Source organism: Nothobranchius furzeri, chromosome 11 (assembly GCF_043380555.1).
Source record: "Nothobranchius furzeri strain GRZ-AD chromosome 11, NfurGRZ-RIMD1, whole genome shotgun sequence".
NCBI classification, from domain to species: Eukaryota; Metazoa; Chordata; class Actinopteri; order Cyprinodontiformes; family Nothobranchiidae; genus Nothobranchius; species Nothobranchius furzeri.
The window spans coordinates 59,425,741-59,450,438 of NC_091751.1; the positions used below are offsets into that span (position 1 = coordinate 59,425,741).

Below are 24,698 nucleotides of genomic sequence, written 5' to 3' on the forward strand. Positions count from 1 at the left end.
ATGAAGGATTTTCTGCTGTTCTTGTTTTCTGTGCTGTAGAAAAACAATGAAACAATTATCAATATGGCGTTGTCCTTACAGCAGTAGTAGACGGTCATGTCTGTTCAATCACCCAGAGGAAATAATCAGTCCGTTGAATGTTTCTGAAACTGTCTTTATTGTCTGCCTGCTCAGATAGAGTGCTGCAGGAGGAAAATCTGAAATCAAAGTTTCTATTTAACATTTCAAATTTAGTTTGTCTGGTGAGTCCCAGCTTTGCTTATGCAGTTAATAATTCAGATGAACAACTCAGAGTTTTTGTCCTGATCAAAGGAATATAGACCTTACGGAAATTTGAACTTCATCTAGGGGTCTGACCACCACAGTGGGAGGTGCTGGATTTCTGTCAAGACACAACAAGTCTGGATTTTGACAGTAGACAATCAGAGGGGGTCTGAAGGTCTGAGGCAACCAACAGGGAGTAAACCAGCATTTGCTGCTGGACAACATCTGGCTGCACCGGGATGAACTTTGAAAATGTTTAATTCTGCCTCCAACAGCTCGGTAAGAACTATTAATGAATTAATGTATTTATTTATTCACGTGCAGAGTTCACCAGCATTTCCTAACTAAATAACTTTTTTTAAGCCTCTTACTCGGCCTTTTTTATTCACTCAAAATGCGTGCAGCTGATGCGTAACCAAATTCTGGAATAGTATAAATGAAAATCAGCAGAGGTGACCACAGTGGCGCGCGCGTGACAGAATCCTCACATGCGAGCGCCAGCGGCTCCTGCCATGCGCACGTGCGAGGCACAGCGCAATCAGTCAGAATGAGACGCACCTGCGCGCAAGACCGATAGAAATAATGTCCTTAGGTAAAAAAAATCCTGCTAATTAAATTGATTTTATTAATGAAGAATATTTGGTTGTTGGTGCGCTTTGTCTGGGCAGTAAAAGTGGAACACAATAATAGTTACTAATTCTGGTGTTTAAGCTAATATGTGGACTAGAGACACTCGCTAACAGTGTGGTTTTGATGGAAATATGAAGAGGCTCCATCTTTCTGTCACTCTGGATGCAGGTGCGTCGCTGCGGTCTCCACACCATGTCGGAGGGAGAAAATCAGACCGCAGAGGCTGTTTTCACTCAGCTGCAACACGGGCAAACTTTTTACGACACAGTAGGTGTTTTCAATCTCGAATTAACAGCTTGTTTTCTTTTCAATAGAGACCAAGGGTGGGAAGTTTGATGAAGTAACAAGCGCGAGCTCGGTGCACGCGACATTAAAAGTGCTAAAGCGAGGTTAAAAAAAACTTTACTTTTACTGACTGAACATTTACAAACATTTGTTTAATAAATAGACTGAAAACAAGTAGAGGCCTTCTTTGTAGTTTTCACTGTCAAAACTTGCAGGAAGTCTCTCTAAATGACTCTTAACAGCAGACCTGCTTAAAGTTTAAACAAAGTATTGTAGGTGATAAACAAATCTTTAGGCACATAGTTGATATTTGTAAAGTGTCAAAGAAATAGAAATATGACCATGAAAGGAGATTATTATGCTAAATATTAAAATGCCATATTACCAGACTTGATTATTTATTTATTAATAATAATAAAAATAATAATTTTATCCAATTTGAGTCTGTTCTATAAATCTTTCTCTTTCTGGTATTTATCTTTTAAAAAGTGCCATATTAGGCCTCAAATGTTTTAGATAGGCCACTATTCTAAAAATATCCAGGCTTTTTTGTATTTAGAAGCTATTTTCTTAATTGAATAAATCTAAACATGGATGTTTAAAATTACTTGTTTAAGAAACCCGAAAACTGAAGATCCGCATTCCTCCCTTTAAGATTTTAGTTTATCTAGTCGCCTTACTGGAAACCTTCTAGTATAACTTTTTTTTTTTTACAATGTGTCATTCAAAAAATAATTTATGGCTGTTTTCCCCAAATGATCAACTTTTAATTATGGATTATTTCATTACATCAGTCTAAATGTTTTAAAGAGCAAAACAAACATAATTATAAAATGGTCTATGTTAAAACTGTATTTGGCTGTTTAATATATATATATATATATATATATATATATATATATATATATATATATATATATATATATATATATATATATATATATATATAATGGAGAAATAAGTAATTTTCTCTTAAATAGTGTTTTTCAAAGAACTCTTTGTATTCCTCCATATTAACACATTTTAACATTGCCATCTTATTTCTGACAGTGCTCCTCCGGACCTGATGACATTTTTGAGGATGAGCTTTACTCTCCTTCTTCCCTCTCTGCATCCTCCCTCTCCTCCGCCCCAACAGTGGCTTCCCAGCAGGAGCAAACCGTGTGTACCGCCTGTGGCCTAGAGATCGTGGACAGATACCTCCTCAAGGTTAACTTAATAAGACCACTAAAAGTGGTTTATTAAACCTCTAGAAGTCCAACAAAGCCATTGATGTTGAAATGAAATAAGTAGGTCTCAACGTATTAGCTGTAACTCTTGTGTCTTTCTGAATTTTCCTGTTCAGGTGAACAACCTCTGCTGGCACGTGCGCTGCCTCTCATGCAGCGTGTGTGAAGCATCACTGGGGAGACATGTGAGCTGTTTTGTGAAAGATAGACAGGTTTTCTGCAAACTTGACTACTTTAGGTATGCGAAGATGTGTCATCTTATGTCTAGACAACTTCTGTTTTATAATTGTTGGTCTGTTATTAAAATGGGAAAGTTGTTTATTATAAATAAAGAGTATTAGAACAACGAAAGGGGAAAAAGTGGTAAATGTTTCAGAAGGGGACAGATTATTGCTTAGCAGTCCAATTCCTTTTAAGAAACTAGCATCTCAACCAAGTGAATCTGAATTATTTTTATTTGTTTTCAAAGTTGTAAAATCGATAAACCATCTTGCTATTACCTGATGCACATGGGCTGCACGGGGGTGCAGTGTGGTGCGTTTCCTCACCAATAGGTCCCAAGTTCAAATATCAGCTGCCCTGTTGTGTGAAGAGTTTGCATGTTCATGTACGAGTAGATTTCTGCAGTGTTCTTTGAAGTGACCTTGGGAGAGAGTTTTAGAAAGCGTGATTCCCATGTGATGTACTGGAAACCTGTCTGGTTGGACTCTAGCCCTTGTCTGTTGATAGTTTTTATTCTTTGTTTATCCACATTATTTTTTATGGGGACTTAGAGTTTTTAGGTAAGTTAAAGTCTTCCACACAGGATACGGTTTGAGATTCAAAGCATAGCAAGTTTCCATGTGCAGTGAAGTCCTTACTGAGCTCACTGAAGCTTCTGGGTGAATGATAAACATGACAAAGTAGGTGAGCTCTTTGGAAATATCTTAATCAGCTTGGCTTCTAGCTTTGTGCCTCAGTTTTATTTCTGGAACTTTATTTAACCCACAAACTCATTTTTTAAGTATTTAGTATTTTTTGGCACTAAAGTAAGTGACAGTCCTGCCAGAGATGGTTTCTGTCTGCCTGGGTGGCTTCACTGTTTCTGCCATTCTTACTCCTCTTGAGAAGATCCTACTCTCAACATGGTCTCAGGCTGTTTATCTGTATGGATGCTGGCTTTGTGAAGCCACGGGAACTTTCACCATGAAAATGTGGTTCTTTAACAACTAACTGTGACGAAATATTTAAGGCTGTTATAACGAATCAGCAAACAAGCTAGTAAAACACAAACACAGTCCCCTTGGGTGTCCTTCCTGGATCACCATCCACGGTAACAGGAAACCCACAATGCCACAGGAAACAGGAGAATGCTAAACACCAGTCAATGTTTTCTATGTCCAAATGTATTTAGTTGTGTTTTTCTTTTTGGGACTCTAGTAGTTTGTTCTAAACTTGAAGTGGTAGCAGCCGGTTATTTCTCCTTCTCCGATACTATCGAGTGGAGAACCTCTTACTTCAGTGAGGACCCGGCAAAGTGTGGCGGCTTGTTGAGATCAACAACCGTATGGTCCAATAGTTACTCTTGGTCTAAAATGTGTTATTGGCATAGGTTTTAAGACAAATGCGAGAAAACCACTTTATTATTTTTTTAATCTTCATTATTTTTTTAGCTATTCTATGGTAGAACAATATTAAGAGGCATGAAAAAATGTTTTAAGTAAATCTGTTTTCCAAATTTGCCACTGTATCTTTAATTTTGTTTTATTTAATCAGACTTCTTGTTTCCTCCTTTTTGATCAGGAGGTATGGCACTCGCTGTGCTCGCTGTGGCAGGAACATCCGCTCTACTGACTGGGTGCGTCGAGCACGGGGGAGCACCTTCCACCTGGCGTGTTTTTCCTGCACCTCCTGCAAGCGCCAGCTCTCTACTGGAGAGGAGTGTGGAATACTAGAGAACAGGGTCTTCTGTCGCGCTCACTATGACATGATGTTGGAGAATCTCAAACGTGCTAAAGAAAATGGTACGCCCAGTCTTCCAAGCGGTTCTGTTACTGTTTATCTTTTGACGTGGTCCACTCTCAGGCATGTGGTCCAACTTTATTCATTCATTCATTCATTTTACATCCTATTTTCCATGGAGTGTTGCACAGAGCTTGTGTCTCTCAAAAGCAGTCACCAGGTTACACCCGGGGCTGGTCAGTGTTCCACCACAGAGCCATGAACAAGATGCACAACCCTTTTGCTCACACACCCACATCTAGTGTGTCTTATAAACAGCAGACACTCTGACATATTTTGCCTTGTCTTCTACCAAAGAGCAGCCAAAAGTAGATGAAGAGACAACCAACAAGGATGATACTAGTACTGCGGGCCGACCCACCAAGAGGGCCAGAACCAGCTTTACTGTGGACCAGTTACAGGTACCGTTCGTAGGTGTTAATGTCTGTTAACTAATGAGTCATTGTCTCACTGACTAAACGCATGAAGTCATTTGGAGTTTCTCAACATGGAATGATTGGATTGGCAGGATTTTTATGTCTAGTTTTAAAAATTACCATAAATATTATTTCTTTAAATAAATTTATAACAAAAATGCTTAACTAACAAATCCGAGAACCTTGTAGCCATTTGTTTTAGGGCTGCTATTGAAGCCATTTTCACTCGCGTGCTTTACAGGAGCTAAAAATCGTGATGTAATGTCGCGATGCATTCTAGGAGGTAACCCGATGCAAATAAATGTGCATTTGCATGGGTCTTTACGGTTCTGAGTCACTCTTGATGATAAAAATGGGCCACAGTCAGTCATTCACTGGCAGTAATAAATCTGGGATGTTCGTTGGCTTACAAGTTTTACTTTATCTTGGGGTGTTTCACTCAGGACCTTGTTATAACATCAATAGGAACTAGTCAGACTTTCCACTCCTGAGAAAAGCAAATCTTAAAAAAGACTTTAGTTTGTGTTTTTCTGTGTTTTTACAGTCACTGGAAGAATGTGGCTGTGTGCAGCGGGTTTTTGAGTGTAAATGTAATGAAATCTTATCTGTTTAGGTGATGCAAACCCAGTTTGCTAAAGATAACAACCCCGATGCCCAGACACTTCAGAAACTGGCAGAAAGGACTGGGCTCAGTCGCAGAGTGATCCAGGTAAAACATTTGGCATCGAGGGGATTGTCATTGAGCTAAAAATCAGAAACCAGCTGAGATCCTCCTATTTGGGGCTGTAATTTATTTTGTGTCCAATACATAAAAAAACATTCATGCTTGATTAACTGCAATTGTGTTAAAAATCATGAAGACCTTTGCTTACAGCCAGGTACACACTGTGGTTTTTCAGCTGTCCCAAAGATTCATGTCACACTGTGAGGACTCTAGAGAGGTGGCACACTGTGGTCCGAAATTTCTTTGAGCCCTGATGTCTTGCTCTAGAAGGAAACTCCATGAATGTACTCACTTAGAGCATACATCACCAAAAGTTGACAGCTAGCCAAAGTAACAATGATGGAAATAGAAAAAGACACCACCATTATAAGAACCGAATTCCAAAAAGGAGTGGTCCACATGTTCTTGCGGGTAGGTGTAGCCTCCATTGTAGCTAATGTTACTCTTCATTACCCTCATCACTAGTTTATTTGCCAGGTTTATTGACATTGTTTGATTTGCAGATGGAAGTTGTAATCTTTCTCACACAGATGACTGTTGGAAGCTGAATTTGGTCGTGAGAGTGCTCATTAAGCTGTCCCTGGGCCGGACACAAATCTGCAAATCACCCACATGTTCGCAGTTTTTTGTTAACAACAAGAGATTTGTCTTGGATGGCCGACAAACGCACAGTGTGGCCCGGGCTTTAGACTGCATCATTGAAATAGTTTGGAAATTGAAACAAAATTATAACTAATGCAAAAATGGATGCAAAACACCACAACTCTTTCTAGAAGGTCATGAGTCAAATCTCTCCCTACGTTCAGGTTTGGTTTCAGAACTGTCGAGCTCGTCAAAAGAAGCATATAAGTCCAAATCCAAATTCTTCGGGCATAATGACATCACTTGCTCCAGGTCAGCTGACTCCACCCTTATTGGAGGATCTGTATACAACCTACATCCCCCCTGACACACCCCTCCTCACCTCTCTAACCTACATGGATGGTAAGTCATTTTCTATGTGCTTCATCAGGCTATTAAACAACACAGACACTTCTAGAAGAGTCATTTTTAATTTCTAAATATAATGTTTTTTTTATGGTGATCAGTTCAACCCACGTTAAATTTGCTGTATATTTGTTCTTGTTTCCCTCCTGCAGTCCAGACTCCAGACCAGCTTCTGCTTCAGCCTCTTCTGAACAACTCACTCGCACATCTCCCTATCAGCCAGGCCTGAGTTTTACCTCCTGGACAAATGGGGTTTAGTAAAGGTTGAAAGGCTAAAGGGAAATCATTAGTAATAAATATGTTATGTAAGGGGTAATGGGTGAAATGGCAAAGGCACACAATTTCTTTTTTTCTTTCACACAGGCACAGACAGATAAAATGAAGTTGAAATTAGAAAATATTACGTGAATTTTTGCTTGATGAAAGTTCTGTTAATATGAATGTAATGAATTTATGTCTTAATTTATTTTTTGTATGAAACGAGGCACTTTGTTTTAAAATGGTGTACAAAAGTAATTTAGTTATGAGTTAAGCTGATGAACTGAGAAAATGTTTCACAAGGGTAACAATAAGATATTTTTTGTACTTTTTCTGTTAAAGGTTGATCTTTTCAAAATTGTGTTACAGTAAATTTGGGCCTTTTGGGAATTGAATATCATCTATGTCGGTCTGCAAAAAAGACTTAAGATTTGTTTAAGAAGGTTCAGGAAAGGGGTCACCTTTCTTGTTTTTATTTTACTTGCATAATAAAACTGTTCACTTTCCACAGATCCATATATAATTTTTTATTGTGTTTCTGCATTAGCTGCAGACAATAAGATGTGCAAATGTATCATCAGATGGTGAAAGTCAGATTGTTGTACATTCTGGAAATATTTGGACCTTCACATGTGATCCAAGAAGTCGAAGATTAAAGAGTGATGCTATAACACAAAATGTTGTTTGATTTGCTAAATTGATTCATTTTGCTAAATGAATTTCTGCATTTTATGCAACAATTAAATCTAAATATAAAGATTCCAGCTGATTTTATGATGCTCAAACGCTGAACAACTTGCTGCATATGTCTCATTCTGATGTGGAAATTTAGACAAAGCTAAAAGAAATAAAGGCTTCAATTTCAGGTTTCCAAATATTAAAGGGCATTTCCAACCAATTTTTCACTCATTGAGCATCTTTAATCTGCTCATATTTTAAAACTACAACACCTGGACAAGTGGTTCCCAACCTGGAGGGTCTGTGATTCACCAAGGAGGTCCTCAGAAAAATTGTGAGGATCTCTGCACATAAAAGTGCCTCGTGATTTGTGTCTTGAGAGGCGCTATACAAAAAATTATTTCTTCTTCCTTTTCTTCTTCTACAATAGCTTGTGCTGTGAGGTTACCACACAGCCAAGGGATCCTCAAGGACAGAAGATTGGGAACCACTGACCTGGACCAGATTCTGCTACTGTGATAGATTCTGTTTAACATACGTGTAAAACATAACTTGATAATTGAAACAGCGTTTTTGTTTTGCTTCATAAATGTGAGAATGACGATGTGCTAAAATGTATCTAGTCTGACCGAGCAGATCTGTGGGTGCTCAGCACCCCTGAACCTCTGATGCTACAATCGCCCCTGGCTGCATTAATCAAACATGGCATCAACATGAATGCTAAACAAATTCTAATGTTGGCCATTTTCTTTAAAGTTCTGGCCAATCTCACTATTTGGTGGGGGTGATGGGACATTAAACCCGATATTTACTCCTTTTTATACAAACTACTTGGTCTTTTTAAAATGCCAGTAAATAAGCATCTTGATGAATTTGAATATATATAGTTCTTTAAAAACACTAAATTATACTTGAATGCAAACCTGGTTTAACCACTGTGGTATATATATGTGTTGGCAGCGCGCAAACCTGTTTTAGTTTTTCCACCCGTGTCTATTGTACTTGTTTTATGTTGTCTGTTGTATTTAATCTGTTTTGTATGTTTCATTTTTGTCACATTTCCTCGTGTGTGTGTATGTGTGTGTGTGCGTGTGTGTGTTTTATAGCGGTTCCTAACAGTATCAGTGGAATCTATAGATATTTTAATGTGAGTTTGTAACTATTCTTCTTGCCCAGAATAAACCAAGGGTAAATTCCAAGTCTTGTTCACTGGTTAAACAAAATTTTAATCAATTTGATAAACTCAAAAATAAAACTGAATCTATTAAGGATCAAATAAGTTTTCTGGTTATTAACTAATAAATAAATGTTTTCACTAATTCAGTTTTGGGTCACTGAACAGAACATTCAGCTTTAAGTCAGCAATAAAATAAATCTACATCCATCCTTTTTTATCTGGGGTCAGTTCGCGGGGGCAATAGCCTTAGCAAGGAGGCCCAGACTTTCCTCTCCCCAGCCACTTGGGCCAGCTCCTCTGGGGGAATCCTAAGGTTTCACTGGCCAGCCAAGAGGCATAGTCTTTACAGCGTGTCCTGGGTCTTCCTTTAGGTCTTCTCCCAGTTGGACGCACCCAGAAAACCTCACTAGGGAGGCATCCAGGAAGCATCCTAACTAGAGGACCAAGCCACCTTAACTGGCTCCTCTCGATGTGGAGGAGCAGTGGATCTACTCCAAGCCCCTCCCGAATGACCGAGCTTCTCACCCTATCTGGAGAGCCTAGCCACCCTGCGGAGAAACCTTCTCTTTGCCGCTTGCGTCCATGATCTCATTCTTTCAGTCACTACCCAAAGCTCGTGACCTTAAGTGAGGCTTGGAACGTAGATCGATCTGTAAATTGGGAGCTTCGTTTTCCAGCTCAGCCCTCTCTTCATCACAACAGACCAGTAACAACATGTGCATCACTGCAGATACAGAACCAATCTGCCTATCAATCTCGCGTTCCATCGTTCCCTCATGACTCAGGTTCATCACTCATGAACAAGACCCTAAGATACTTAAATTCCTCCACTTTGGGCAGGACCTCATCCCTGACCTGGAGAAAGCATTCTACCATTTTCTGATTCAAGATCATGGTCTCAAATTTAGAGGAGTTGATTCTCATCCCAGCTGCTCCGGAGATCACGTTCTGATGAAGACAACAGGACGACATCATCTGCAAAAGGTAGAGACTCAGTTCTTAGGCCACCCAAACAGATCCCCTCAACGCCTTGGCTGCACCTAGTAATCCTGACCATAAATGTTATGAACAGAATCTGTGACAAAGGGCAGCCTTGGCGGAGTCACGGAAATGAGCCCAACTTACTGACAGCAATGCGGACCAAGCTCTAACACCGGTCATACAGGGACCTTTCAGAAGGCTTTGTACCCCAAACCCCAAAGTACACCACAAAGGGGGGTATCTCTACGTTTATTTCTAATAACACAGAGAGACTATACACTAAAACACTATAAACTGTACATTCATATAAAAAACTAGTTAGTTCAAATGAAAGAAATATTTCAATTTAGATTCAAAATGTATGAATAAAAATAAGTTTTTTTAAACAGGCAAGGCATCTTTATTTATAGCAGCTATTTATACAGCAGAAATGTGCAGGATTGGAGCCCCTGAGGAACCCCTGCTTTAGATGTTGAACAGAGAGGGAGGATCCTGCTACCTTGTGGACAGATGACACCACAGCTGCTTGATCACAACATGGTTTGCATAAATGCCAGCAGATGGCAATGTTGCCCCTTTAATGTTGCATTTTTTATTATCAAAATTTAGTTTAATCGAAAGATTTTGATTAGTTCTTCTTACTAGACAAATGCATGCAAACTGACTGCAGGTTTTATTCAACCTCCAGTTCTCCCTCTTATAAAGATGAGAGAGGCCTGTCATTTTCATCAAAGGTGTTGCTCAACTATGAGAGACAAACTTTTCACTCAAAATCTGATGATACATGGCCCCATTCATTATTTCCTTTACACAGATCAGTCGTCCTGGTCCCTTTGCAGAAAAACAGCCCAGAAACATGATGTTTCCACCCCCATGCTTTATAGTAGGTGTGGTGTTGTTTGAGTGCAACTCAGCATTCTTTCTCCTCTAAGCATGACAAGTAGGGTTTTTAACAAAATGTTCTATTTTGGTTTCAAATGACCACATGACATTCTCTTCAGGATCATCCAAATGCTCTCTAGCAAACTTCAGAAGGGCCTATACGGTGCACTGGCTTAAGGGAGACATATCTGGCACTGAAGAATTTGAGTCCATGGCAACGTAGTGTGTTACTGATGGAAGCCTTTGTAACTTTGGTCCTAGCTATCTGCAGGTCATTCACTAGTTCCACGTGTAGTTCTAGGATTTTTGCACGCAGTTCTTGTGATTGTTTTGTTCCCATTGGTATAAGGTTTTGCGTGGAGCCCCTGATCAAGGGATCATTATCAGTCTTGTATGTCTTCTACTTTCTAATAATTGTTGTCTTTAAATTATTTTTCATGTGTTTCTGTCCAGTTGACCTAAATCCAGATAAGCCCATTACAGACATTGTACCTGCCTATCAAACCAAATGACAGTTTACAACTAATGAAATTAAATGTCTATTTGGACAAATAACATTTAGTAAAAGGACAAACTTAATTTCTTTCCTGAAACTGTTATTTCAGTTGCATTTACTTTTATTTCATTTATTTGAGTAGTTTATTCATTTACCAAAACATTTTCAATGTCAGTCACCTATTGAAAAATAGTCACCCTAGACCAGAAATGAATGGAATTTTATGCCCTTTCGCAATAGCAAAAATGAAGCAGCCCGGTATTTGCAATGTCTTTTTTTTACTGCGGCAAAACCACAGGTGGGTTTACAGTTTGTCTGTGATCTTTTTGCTACATTTTAGATATTTGAACAACGTTTTCTCCACATACTTTTACTTTGAAAAATCTTCCGGAAGTGGTGCTTTGCACTTGGCATGCGCACATTAGTGCTGAAGAAGAAAATCTTCAGTGTTAACCCAGCGAGTGGAGTTTGTAAACACTAGCAAGCCGGGCCACTTCTCCTAGTCATTGGGATGGGAATATAAGGTAATACCAATTTTTAAACAGGCGTATTTCTTTTACGCGTAGTTGTTAATGTTGACACTATCAACATATACAGTGTAATGGGGCAATATGTTAACGCGTTAGCCTAGTTTTTAGCAATTGTAGACCTGGCTGTGGGGTTTAGCATCGCCGTGTAAACTTGAGAAGTTAGCGTCAATAGGCGAGTATTGCTTCGTTTGATTTTTGTTTGATTTAAGTAACATTCATCTCAGTGCTTTAACGCTTTCTCTATTTTACTATACTGGTGGAAAAAAATCATTTGTCAGCAAAATAGCAGAACATTGTCTGAATAAGCTAACCATAAGTTAGCCATTTTGAGCTAAGCTACTTCGTATTCTAATGAAGAATGTCAATTTGAGAACAAATAAAATACTGCAAACATTAGTTGAGATTAGATGGACCACAAGGCCTACTAAAGTGGCATTTGATATAAAAAAAACCCAAACAAGTAATTGTTTAGGTGTTAGCGCCTCATAACAATGTATTTTTGTTTATTACCGTTGTTGTTTTTATTATTAATAATTCATTTCTAGGCAAAATCTCAACATTTGTTTAGCAAAGGCAATGTGAGCTTTTAAAAAGTGTTTTCTTAACTTTGAGTACATTTCTGAATGTTCCTAAATGTTAATTTCTATCTCAGAGTGATCAGCTTTCCTTTATTGTCAGTGTGTGTTAATTGGATGGAACTGGATAAAAAGCTGAGCCAGTTTTGATTTTCATCAGATCCTCTTTCTGTTCTCCTCTGCAAACTTGCCTAATGAGGGTATTCTAACAAAACACAACATCACAAAAAAAAAAAGAAAAAGAAAAAAAAAAGAAATATATTTGTAGAAAATCAGTTGAATTTAGACCGGTTCAATTTCATCATTATGTGCAATAAAAAACTGATCACTCTTTTCAGCAAAAATCTTAGAAATGTATTGTATGTAAAATGTAGAACACAATAGTAAATGAGTTAGATTGTTTACATATTATGACTAATTAGCTCCCTTCCTTTGACCTCAGACCTATGAAGAATAAATAATTTTTTCCCCTTCATCATCTTGAATCTTAACGTGTCACAACTCTTATCTATAACATCAGCATGTGCATGCAAACTTGTTTCCAGTTTGTTTGTTTGCTGCTGAGACCTCTTTAAAATATATTTTAATTTAATCAAAAATTTCTTGTTCAAAGTTATATGTGTTTTTGTCAAGTCCAGCTTTACAATAGTGTTGGTGTTAAAAGTCTGTATAAATTAAAGAAGAAACTAAATGCATTTTCTTATGTTGTGTGTCAGGTCAACTCCTGCCAGTGAGTTTATTCATACATTTTGGGGTTATTTAGTTTATTGTACACAGGTCTGATCTGATAACAATGAGAAATTGTCAAAATAAAACAATGACCAAAGGGGAAACAAATACACGTGAGTACGGGAATTTCAGAAGCTTCTGTTATTTAGCTCTCTGAGAGCCGCAGGGTCAAATAAAAACTCAAACATTATCGAAAATAAAATAAAAACTTTTAAGGACAGAAACTGAGAATAGAGTCTGATTTTTTGTCTTCACAGACTAAGCTGAAAACGTTAACCCAAATTTAGTTCTTCAGTGCAAGGACACAAAGCCAATGCGCAGGTAGGTGTGGTGTTTAAGTATGAGGTAAGCTAAATGTGATACTCTTACAGGATGTGGGTGTTATTTTCAGGCTCACCTTAGACTTCATAATGAGAATAATTTAAATGTACAACCATAACTTGATAGTAAGATGTAAACATTATGCCCAAATATTTACAAAAACAAAATTCACCAGGATTCTCATGTAGACATTACACAAACATTAAATACCGTCAGATTTATTTGGAAGATATGTCTTAAAGGTGCAGAATGATATGCTCTAGTGGTGAAAATGTCCTGGAATTAGATGTAAAAACTCAAATTCATGCTACATGGTGTAGTTTTATCTGATTAAAGGTTATTATTTCCTGTTTTCTAACTTCCTGCAGACTGGGTAGATCTGACCTACTTGATCTACTACAATATGGACTATATAAACTCAAATCTGTGGTCAGTTATTAGCTGTTGGGGTTAAATATCCTGTCCAGCATGATCTGAGTGTAAAACAGCATCACCATTTTTGGTAAAACACCTGTGTTGTATCACAGCCTGCCTGTCATTAGGGAAGATTCATCAAAGTTGTCTGAAATGTTCTAAGTCACCACTGAATGAATGTTCATTCATCTCATCTAAAGCACGGCATAATCTGACTGCACATCTTAGCTAAACCTTTGAAGGTTTCTATATAAATCCACTGGTGTAACGGGAGGAGCCTGATTATAATGATGATGACACCTGTTGGAAGTTTAAGTGTCAGAGGTCTGGCTGTTGCCGTGAACATGATCCGAGGTCAATCCCAGAACCAGAATGACCCGGTGTCCACGGTTCTAAAGGATGTGAGGACTGACTGGTGTAATTATATTTACACTGACTGCTACATTACAGCAGCTAAAAATAGACCCTTAGATAAGGGACTGTATTCAGCTGATGGCCACATACTCCATCCTGGTTTAGGCACCGGCAAAAAGCTGGTTTCATGTGACAATGTACCATATAGGCATATATTCTAGAGCTTAAATCCAGCAGGACTTTTCCATTTATCCCAGGACAGGCCTCTAGTCGGTGCAAACCCAGTGACTTGCACTTCCGATGCCAAGCTCAGTGGCTGAGAGATCAGTGCCAAGTCTCACTCTCCTCTCCCTTTACAATGTGCTGCAGATATCTGTGAGTTCTCCTCATCCTTTTGTAGTTTCAGTCTGGTTCTGTGTGCTCCATTGATGATTTTCAGCGTTGTAAGGGTTCTACTAGCCTGGAAAGCCATCTTATTTAGCCTGGCCTGCCAGACTCGTCCTCTGTTTAATTATGCACAGAGAAAGAGTCTGGGAACTCTCCTATTCAAATAACCCCACCCCGTGAGAATTTGAACCGAGCCAATCAGCGCTGAGTAGCGTATCGTACACACACCACAACACCGAGTTTGTCGAACATGACGACTGAAGCGGAGTTCGCTGCGGCTCTTTCTTCTGGTCTAAATAACTTGGACACAACAAGTAGAAGCATTAAAAGCCTTTCTTCTAAAGAAAGATGTTTGCACTGTCGCCAGACTCCATTTTTACTACAGCTGAAAAAACTACAGCGTCGCGGACGTCACATACACATCCACGCTCAGTTTCTCATAAACAACTAAGACAGCGGCAGAGTTTGCTGCGGCTCTTTCCTCTGTTCTGAATGACTCAAATGTCTTTAAAACCACAAGTAGAAGCGCTAAAAGCATTTCTTCTAAAAAAAAAATAAAAAAATAAGCTATTTTTGCTGTTGCCAGATACCTTTTTTTTTTTTTTTACTACAACTAGAAAATTACAGCGTCGTGCGGTACATTCGGGATTTCCGTCTTTTTTTCTGATTGGTTATTCTTGAGCTGGCTAGTCCCGCCTCTCATGGTGCTCTTTGCCGAGAGTTACCAGACTCAGTCTCTGTGTAGAATGAAACAGAGGATGATTCTGGCAGGCCAGGCTACATCTTATATCTGTAGTGAATATATAGTCTGGCCACAACCCATAGGCAAATCTCAGTGGTGGGGCGGGATCTATGGTATTCAAAATGGTTCTGCATGCTATTTTACAACAAATACGTACTCACAGCTACTTATGTCGGCCATACACCGTTGAAGACAACGCAGTTACATCCTTTTTTTTAAATGAAAGACTCCAGTACCTCTGTCTGTTGTTGACTCAAAGAAACGCCCAAGTCTAAAAAGTCCAAATGTGATGCCAAAGCCGTTTCAAATGAGCCCATCCCATCTTAAACGGTCTGCTCTGTCACACCTTCCCACCCACTAATGGAGCACTGTGACTGGCAGAACAATAAACTTCTCAGGCCAATGGTAGACTAGCTGAGGCTCCTATGGAGAGTGGCACATGTCTAGATTTCCAGGCTAGTGGTCTCTAGTATGAATTATTGCCTTTTGAGTTATTTCCTGTGGGGGAAAAAAATCCTGCTCCTGTTTCAGGACTGGGGGCAGGAATAGCAGGATTTGGAGTCTTAGTCCTCATTCACACCTGCTGCGGCGCAGATCTGGATGCCGAGCTCTGGAAAGTTTCCACGTGGATTTGTAAATTTTCCAGACGCCTCATGCAGGTTTTTGTAAAGTTAAAGAAATCACATGAGCCAGACAGGAAGTAAACCCGGTTTCAGCGAGGTGCATGTGGTGTAGTTCCACTTTGGTTTGTTCTTCGAGCTTGTCTTAATTATTGATGACGGGGATATCAGACCATTTATAAAAGAAGTGTTATACGTTTCTCCGTGAACCTCCACTTTAACACACCTTCAAGAACAGTTTATAAAAACTCTTCTGACCTCATCAGACAGTATTTTCTTTCATCTTCTCAAGCTGCTGAAAACAAGCGATATCTGGCAGAAATGGACTTATTATGATGGATCCTTGACCTCCAAATGTTTTTAAAAAGTGAAACCAGCAGCTGCTTGTTTTATGGGTTAGTGTTCAGGTGGGTTTAACAAAACTTAATTTGTTAAAATGCCAACTTGTAATCATGTAAACGTTACCCCTCAAGGACCACCAGCGCACGTCAGGACGCCACTGGAATGGACATCACCAGCCGCTGTACTTTGGGGGACCCCAACAAGCTCCCTGAAGGGGTCCCCCAGCCAGCACGCATGCCTTACGTTTCCGACAAACACCCCCGGCAGACCCTTGAAGTGATCAACCTGCTGAGAAAACACCGGGAGCTTTGCGATGTGGTGCTGGTGGTGGGCGCCAAGAAGATTTATGCTCATCGTGTGATCCTGTCCGCCTGCAGCCCCTACTTCAGGTATGGATGGACACTTGGTGGATTCAGTCCACGCGTTTCATACAGAAGACAACAGGGTTGTATCTGATGGTCTCCTCAGGGCGATGTTTACCGGAGAGCTGGCAGAGAGCAGGCAGACCGAAGTGGTTATCCGTGACATTGATGAGAGAGCCATGGAGCTGCTCATTGACTTTGCCTACACGTCACAGGTAAAAGCTTAGTCACAGTTCAGAATCAGCACCTTCAGCTCATATTAGTAACTGCTGTAGTAAGAGTAAGAGTTCCTGCTAAGCTAAAATGCATCTAATCCTCACAGGTGACTGTAGAGGAGGGGAACGTCCAGACGCTGCTCCCAGCAGCTTGTCTTCTCCAGCTGGCGGAGATCCAAGAGGCGTGCTGCGAGTTCCTCAAGAGGCAGCTGGATCCATCCAACTGTCTGGGCATCAGGGCGTTTGCTGACACACACTCCTGCCGGGAACTGCTCCGAATCGCTGACAAGTTCACGCAGCACAATTTTCAGGAGGTGTGTTGGTGCAAAAAGGACTTCCAGCATGACTGATGCTTCACACTTAGGTTTATCTTATCGTGTAGCTTATGCAGCTGCACCTTCAAGGTCTTGTTGTCCATCATATCTGCAACCGACACAAGTCGGAATCTGAAACCTCTCTCTGTGGCTTTTCCGTCGGTAACGCTGTAATTACGTGTTTAAAAATGTTTGAGTCCTGCCAGCTTGTTAGTGGGAAGGAGAGAAACGGGTTTCAGCTGCAGAACATTTAACACAACTTGTCCGCCCCGTTCTCTCGCTCCTGTCTTTGTTCTGGTTGGTTATAGGTACGACGGGCTCTTTGTGTGGCTGACATATTGTGACAAACGGGCTGACTCACCGACCGTGCAGAGCAGCAACACAGAGGCTGATCCTGGAGCACTTTTCTTTTCTAATGCAGATGTTCAGCGTTTGCCACAACTCCATATAATTTAAGCGCTTTCACTAATGAAGCATTCATCGTGATGAAACGCCGCTGGTTACGTGTGTTTTTACAGTTTTACGTTAAATGTTATTTGTTATTAACGCACTTCAGTTGTTTAGAACTGTTTATGACACACAGAGGTGGTTTAACCTGATTATTGACGCGAACGGAAACTGATTAGCTGCTTTAGGGTTTCAACCTTTAACCGGACTCATGTCTGACATGAAAGATGACGATGCAGAGGAGAAGCAGGTTACGCCGGGGACACACCGGCCGCGGAAGCGCCGCGAAAACGGGACCGCCTTCATTCGGCGCCCTTGTTAAGCTATTCTATAGACCACATGGGCCGCCGAAGCGCCTCGAATCGCCTCGCGCCGTGCAGCGATCGTTTCGGCGTCTGCTCTATTTTTTCGCGAGCCGCGGGTGAATCGCGTCAATTCTGGCAGGAAGTCAAACCTAGACATAAGAGGCAGGCCGGTAAAGTTAACAAAATAAAGCATTTCAAAATAAAATTCCGCAATAGTCAAAGGTGTTCGTAATCAGACACTGCAGAAAAACCACACGAACACACACACACACATACACACACATCGAACTTGTGTGCGTGTGTGACCACGTGAAGGGAGTGTGGTTTTGGGTGTCTTTTTTCCAGAGCAAACAGGACAGAGAGGCAGAAAGTCTGAGGCAAGCAGTTAGGATGGATGACTTTAAATTAGTTATGGAAGTTGAGAAACACAAGGAGCTGTACGACCCCCGAAAAACATGATTATGTACGTACCCATTTCTGAAGAAACTGCTAGGATACAGCTGCAGAATTGGAGCGGGTTCCAAGAGATTCAACTGGCAGAAACAACTCATACCATAGGTACGCGCACACACACACACACACACACACACACACACACACACGCACGCACGCACGCACGCACGCACTCAGAGGAAAAGAGCTGAGAAAAGGCAGAGAGGAAATGGAGGACACCGAGTGCTTAAAAGAAAAACTACAGCTGAGCCGAGGCGCGCCTCGACTGGGGCGCGGCGAGCAGCGGCCGAATTTCGTGAGCGATTCGCTTCACTGAGCTTCACGGCACTTCCGCGGCCGGTGTGTCCCCGGCGTTAGAGTGGAACTGTGGGACTTCATGAAGGCTGATCTACTGATGCACGGATGCCCCTCTGTGTGTTCTTGTTTCAGGTGATGGAGAGTGAGGAGTTCATGCTGCTCCCTGCCAACCAGCTGATCGACATCATCTCCAGCGATGAGCTGAACGTGCGGAGCGAGGAGCAGGTCTTTAACGCTGTGATGGCCTGGGTGAAATACGGCATCCAGGAACGCAGACCCCAGCTGCCGCAGGTCTGTGTGTTTGGGAAAAGCCCGTCTTCCGTTTCAGGGTTTCATTTTGTGAAGTGAGAGGGATCTAAGGTTGTGTGTTCTGCAGGTCCTGCAGCATGTTCGCTTACCTCTTCTCAGTCCAAAGTTCCTAGTGGGAACTGTGGGTTCAGACCCTCTCATTAAAAGTGACGAGGAGTGCAGGTGGGTGAAGGCATTAACCAGCAAATAAATGCTGCTGCAGATTTGTGCTCAAGAACTTTTAGTCTTAACTTGAACTCGGGTTGTAACTTTTTTAAGCAAAATGTTCAACGTAAAACACAAGATGCAGGGAAATGAGCAATTTCTCTGTGATTGAGACCATTTCTTTCTGTCCGATGTTTCAGAGATCTTGTTGACGAGGCGAAGAATTACCTGCTGCTGCCACAAGAGAGGCCGCTGATGCAAGGCCCCAGAACCCGGCCAAGGAAACCCATCAGATGCGGAGAGGTTCTCTTTGCAGGTCTTTATCTTCAGGCACAAAAACATAAATCGACATTTCACCATTTTCACTTGTATTTAACTTCCTAATAGACAGAATACAAAATACGTTAACCTCCTCAACGCTGCTCGTTCTGTAGTTGGTGGTTGGTGCAGCGGAGACGCCATTTCCAGCGTGGAGCGCTACGATCCACAGACCAACGAGTGGCGCATGGTAGCATCAATGAGTAAACGACGGTGTGGAGTTGGTGTCAGTGTGCTGGACGACTTGCTGTACGCAGTGGGCGGTCACGACGGCTCGTCGTATCTCAACTCTGTGGAAAGGTTAGGTTGCAACAGCGGAACAGGCTCTTTTATGATAGCGCCGCACACCAGCCACACCTGTTCATATTTGTTAGACCGACACAACTATCCTCAGATTAGTGGACGTTTACGTTATCATTTGATATGAGCTGGTTTTCACCCGTGCAGGTACGATCCAAAAACCAACCAGTGGAGCAGCGACGTGGCGCCGACCAGCACCTGTCGGACCAGCGTGGGTGTCGCTGTGCTTGGTGGATACCTGTACGCTGTGGGGGGACAAGATGGCGTTTCTTGTCTCAATATTGTTGAAAGGTATCTCTTTAATTTAGAAGTAACATATAAAACCTTTTCATCTGTAGTTGTAATAATAATAATAATAATACATTTTATTTAAAAGCGCCTTTCAGGACACCCAAGGTCACTTGACTGAAAACACGTAATAAAATACAATAAAACAATAATAAAACCCAAACAAGAAAAAAAAGAAAGAAAACAAAACCAGAGAGAAACAGTACAGTGTACAGTCACATCCCAGCTTTATACACAAACTAATCTGATGATGTTAAAATGTGGATGAAACTGTTCTAGTTTTGTTTTTGTCCAATTAATAGATGACTATTAGTTTTCCTGCATGAGTTATGGTGTTGTGTAACTTGTTGTTGGGGGAATGCGTGCAGGTATGACCCAAAAGAGAACAAGTGGACCCGTGTGGCCTCGATGAGTACCAGGCGACTTGGTGTAGCGGTCGCTGTTCTCGGAGGGTTTCTTTATGCTGTTGGAGGCTCTGATGGGACGTCTCCTTTAAACACAGGTACTTTCTCTTGTTTGAGTGTAAAGTTTACCCCTCGCCAAAGCTGCAAACACACCTGCAGATGTATGATTGGCTCACGGGTTTTGTTACTGAAACACCGTAATGCAACCATAACTTACAAGTTTCAACTTTATCTTTCATCTGACCTTATCTCCTTCTTAGTGGAACGATATAATCCTCAGGAAAACCGCTGGCACACCGTGTCTCCCATGGGAACCAGGAGGAAGCACCTTGGCTGTGCGGTCTACCAGGACATGATTTACTCTGTTGGAGGGAGAGACGACACTACAGAGCTGAGCAGCGCCGAGAGATACAACCCCAGGACCAACCAGTGGTCTCCTGTGGTGGCCATGACCTCCAGACGCAGTGGGGTGTGTAATCCGGATGACAACTTCGCTGCTTTTAACTCACATTATTAATTTAAAGGAGCCACATGGAAGAATTCTACAGTGCAATAATAACAAAACAGTCTAATGTCTCGATCATGTTGGAAGGAAGTTCATACTGAAACAGATTTCCTTCTCCGCCAGCTCAGGGGTTTCTCCTTTCATAAAAGCTACAGAGGGACGTAGTCTTTGTTTACAATCTGTGAGGTTGCCGAATCTGTGGCGAGCTCATGCTGCAGAGCACGCATTTGTAATTCAACATCAGCCCATAGTTCTTTAAAGAACTGAAGCCAGTTAACAGGAGCAACCCAGAAGTAATTTCTTGTACCCCTAAAGCCTGGTTCATGCTTCTCCGTCAGCTCCGCAAGGGACAGACACGCACGGATTGACGGAAGCGTTTTGCTCTCATATTTCTCCGTCTCTTGGAGAGCGTTGCAAAGCAAATCCCCGCCAGGACCACAGAGGGCGTAGCGCTGTTCTGTGGTATCCTGTCATGTATCGGTCCAGGATCGTGTGTTTATATTGTGTTTTTTGTGTATATAAGAGACTTTTAACACGGACATATTTGTCTCTCATTCTCCCACCGCTTCATGCGCTCCCCACCTCTAAACCCACGTTTCCTGTCATTTCCGTCCACAAATAAAACGCTTGCTGCGCATCTTTTCACTCCTCCAGTCACGGGAGGATGAAACGTTCATATTTTTAGAATTTTTTTGCGAGGTATTCTTCAAGCTTCTCCGTGTCTGCCGCTAGTTATCCTCGGCTCTCTTTGCAATGGCGGCGCTGTAAACAACAGCGGCGTCCTGACCAATCACAAGCTTGCATAATCCGTCTCGTTCGACGGATGTTTAAAAAAGTGGGCTCGACTCCGTACGTACTTGCGTGCCCTACGCAAGGACGGATAATGGCGTTGCGTGTCTCCGCACTGACGCAGACGGAGAAGCATAAATCAGGCTTAAGAAGCCACGGCATCTTTTAGTTTTACCCTAAAATCAGGTGAAGCAGGCTAAAGGCTAATGATGAGCTAACAATGTTAACGGTGAATTAGAAGCAAATAGTCAGCTCTAAAAATATCTCTTTTTCAATTACAAACAACTGGATGTTCCCGTGAGACGGATGTGTGAAGCGAACGAGTCAATTGTGGCGTTTTACTTCCTTTAATGAGTCGTTCAGAACTGTAACCGCAAGCTAACAGCAAGACTGCAAACAACCACGCTTCCTGTAATGCTGGAGCTATATCCGGTGTGCCTGTTTCGGCACGGAGAATTCAGATGCGGGAGAAAGTAGCTTCAGGCGCCAGGATTTGGAGTCTTACTTCCTGTTAGTTGGACGTCTTGCCTCTGATTGGCTAACAGCAACATACTCTACTGTTTGCTCTGCGACGTTGATGTTTTCTCTCCACACATAACACAAGCCTGGTGGAGTGCTGCTAATGCTAACAGTTGGTTTCTGCTAGCGAAGACGTTCTCCGCACAGCTTGATGTAGATCTGACTTTTCAGATCCTAGAATTTCACCGTCTATCTTCTATCAGACGCTAAAGCAGGAGATAGGTGTAAGACACAATGTTCTCATTCAGCCTGCATGTTAAACAATGAGTGATAAAAGTTCTCTCGGTGAAGGACCTCATCAGCCTGGTGAAATACCTAAATAATGCAGTTTGTTGTGTGAGCCTGGATGCTAACTGTGTGTGTTTCTAGGTGGGCTTGGCTGTAGTGAACGGTCAGCTGATGGCAGTTGGAGGTTTTGATGGAACGACATATTTAAAAACTATAGAAGTGTATGATCCAGACGCCAACACATGGAGGTAAATGATGAAGAGAACATGGCCGTGAGGCAGTGGCTTGTCTTGGGTTGGAGTTAAACAACATTTCAGACCGTATTCTAACTCTAAAGCTGAAGCTCAGCTGTTTAATAATGAGACCATTTCACTTGCTGCTGGATTTTCATTTCTATCTCTTGAAGAGTTAATTGAAGCCTTCTGATTGTTTGATGTCTTTTGTTTGATTTCTTTCCAGGTTATATGGAGGAATGAACTACCGGCGGTTAGGTGGAGGTGTGGGCGTCATTAAAATGACTCACTGTGAATCCCACATATGGTAACGCCACCTCCGACCCTCCCCTCCGCTCACACGCCCTCATCACCTTGTAACGACTGCTTCACCAGCTCTCCGGCCTCTAAAAGAGACCGTGAGAGAACAACCATGGGAATGGGAGGAAGGGTGGAAAAGAGGGTCAAACTTTAGAACTCTAGTTCATCCTCAGAACTCACTCAAAGGTCATTAACTTTATTCTGGTGGTGTTCGTTGATCCACAGCACTCACAGTGAAGTTCAGAGATTAGAAGTTTACAAACATCACAAAGCTTCCGGTTCGGAGGGAAAACTCCTCCTGTGAACTCCCCATGTTTTCATCATCCCAGCCTCAGGGTCCAGATTTACATCAGCGTGTGTGACGGACGAGGCTCATCGTGACCATTATCGCTACTCGGAGAGATGATCTCATTTTGGAGGCTCAGAGGAGCTCAGAACTCTCAAAGCATCTCTAGTAGAAGGCTGGCCACCGAAACTCAGGAGCCAGAGGAGAATGGAATCTGTTTATGCTCGTGTCTTTCATTTAGGCTTTGATACACCCATCCCAGCCGTAGCTGTCAACGTGTAGCATCAGCAAAAGAGGGGATGTTGTGCAGGACAATGATGTGCTACTGAGCACCAAACAGGTCTGGAACACTAGCCTTGAATGTGTAGAGTTTAAAAAGTGTGGAATATTCTCCAAAGTTACAAATGTTTCCCCTGAAAGGGTACGGCTAACGTTCCAGCAGAACTTTAGATACTCAAGTGTCTCGTTTATTTATGAGCTGTTTTTTCTGCAGTCAGCTTAGCCTTCGGAGTCAAAACAGGTCTAAAAAATGGGTGCTTTTCAGTGGTAGAATAATACGCATCAGTTCTACAACCTGGTGCATATTACAGTATCTGCACATGTATTCCATGTTTCTTTTGGTTATTCTATACTTGCTGGTGGGGAGTAAAAACAGATTGTCATCACTTATGCAGAAAAGGATCGTTGTGCAATAAGTTCAGCCTCACGCTCAAATTAGCACCAACGTGTAAATGTTCTAGTATCAGAACTGGCATTTTTCAGTGTAGGGAGTTTTCTTCTGCAGCTGAAGGATGTTTTTCTTGTTTCTCATAGTTCCCAACAGTTCCTTTCCTCACTTAGAAGTAAATAAAAACACAATTATTTTTTTCTATAGGAATAAATAAATTAACATGTGGAACGGTCAGTTTTAACATGCTGATTCCCCACGATAATGTTCTGTTCTCACAGGCCCTTTTTCCTGTCGGGAGAGGTCACAATGGCACCATCTGCTGGAGGGTGGTTGTAGTGCAGCAACAACTCGGTGGATTTGGAGCTGATCCTAGCTCAGATCGTAGGGCATGATAGTGAGTTTATTGCACTGTGACTGGAACTGTATTTCAGTAGTTTTTATGGATGTTTCCAGATAAATGGGGAAGTTTGACCAGCTTGTTCAGAAGACATTTCAGGTCTTTCAGCCACGGCTCTGTGCAGAGGGAGATATTTCCTTATTGAAGCTTGTGTTTGGGTTAGCTCGGTGCTGCACGCAGTTCATCACAGCTCTGTCACAGACTTGAGGCTGAAAGTGAAACAGACACAGGCAGAGGAAGAGAATACACTTTTATTATTTTCTCATGTGGAAGAAGGACCTAACCTGAATGTAAGTGTGTCTGAATATTTAGAGATGTGGTTGGGTTTAGTTTAGGGTATGTGTAACAGGTTATTACTGGACACAGACCCCTAGCTTTGCTTTAAATATGAATGTTCATGCTGTGGAAAACTCACTTGAATTTTTAAATCTGAACATTTCCTGTTTTGTCTAAAGTTGAGATTAAAGATGAGCTGTGCAGCGTGCCCTATGGTCTGTCCGCCTGGCTTATTTAAGACTCACCAGCATCTCCACTTCACTCTTATAAACATATACATTAGTGGCTAATAAACCACCCTGCTATCACTGAGCTTT

The 24,698-nt window shown here is 41.5% G+C and overlaps 2 protein-coding genes across 5 annotated transcripts; both read left to right on the forward strand.

The window, feature by feature from the left end:
• The first annotated feature begins 404 nt into the window (after window positions 1-404).
• On the forward strand, window positions 405-7,473 carry lhx8a (LIM homeobox 8a). Of its 2 annotated transcripts, none has more exons than XM_015957740.3 (9): window positions 405-543; window positions 1,063-1,161; window positions 2,230-2,388; window positions 2,525-2,646; window positions 4,191-4,411; window positions 4,707-4,810; window positions 5,439-5,534; window positions 6,356-6,533; window positions 6,689-7,473. In XM_015957740.3, exons 1-9 carry the CDS (start codon window positions 517-519, stop codon window positions 6,763-6,765), a joined length of 1,083 nt encoding a protein of 360 aa, XP_015813226.2. In that variant the 5' UTR covers window positions 405-516; the 3' UTR covers window positions 6,766-7,473. The 2 variants fall into 2 exon arrangements, with proteins under 2 accessions (XP_015813226.2, XP_054592948.1); XM_054736973.1 differs by lacking the exon at window positions 405-543 and adding an exon at window positions 755-856.
• Window positions 7,474-11,411: 3,938 nt separating this feature from the next.
• klhl20 (kelch-like family member 20) lies at window positions 11,412-23,687 on the forward strand. Of its 3 annotated transcripts, XM_054736928.2 has the most exons (15): window positions 11,412-11,532; window positions 13,100-13,163; window positions 14,189-14,306; window positions 16,154-16,411; window positions 16,491-16,599; window positions 16,707-16,913; window positions 18,548-18,706; window positions 18,792-18,886; window positions 19,069-19,184; window positions 19,303-19,486; window positions 19,634-19,777; window positions 20,143-20,276; window positions 20,439-20,647; window positions 22,361-22,467; window positions 22,679-23,687. In XM_054736928.2, exons 3-15 carry the CDS (start codon window positions 14,290-14,292, stop codon window positions 22,761-22,763), a joined length of 1,824 nt encoding a protein of 607 aa, XP_054592903.1. In that variant the 5' UTR covers window positions 11,412-11,532; window positions 13,100-13,163; window positions 14,189-14,289; the 3' UTR covers window positions 22,764-23,687. The 3 variants fall into 3 exon arrangements, with proteins under 3 accessions (XP_054592903.1, XP_015812786.1, XP_015812787.1); XM_015957300.3 differs by lacking the exon at window positions 14,189-14,306; XM_015957301.3 differs by lacking the exons at window positions 13,100-13,163; window positions 14,189-14,306 and having other exon boundaries at window positions 11,443-11,532.
• The last annotated feature ends 1,011 nt before the right edge of the window (window positions 23,688-24,698 follow it).

Coding starts and splice junctions, on each gene's coding strand:
- lhx8a (XM_015957740.3), top strand. CDS start 517: ATGTTTAATTCTGCCTCCAACAGCTCG. Junction 544..1,062: donor ATTCTGCCTCCAACAGCTCG/GTAAGAACTATT, acceptor CTCTGGATGCAG/GTGCGTCGCTGCGGTCTCCA. Junction 2,647..4,190: donor TGCAAACTTGACTACTTTAG/GTATGCGAAGAT, acceptor CTTTTTGATCAG/GAGGTATGGCACTCGCTGTG.
- klhl20 (XM_054736928.2), top strand. Junction 20,277..20,438: donor GACGTCTCCTTTAAACACAG/GTACTTTCTCTT, acceptor TCTCCTTCTTAG/TGGAACGATATAATCCTCAG. Junction 22,468..22,678: donor CCAGACGCCAACACATGGAG/GTAAATGATGAA, acceptor ATTTCTTTCCAG/GTTATATGGAGGAATGAACT.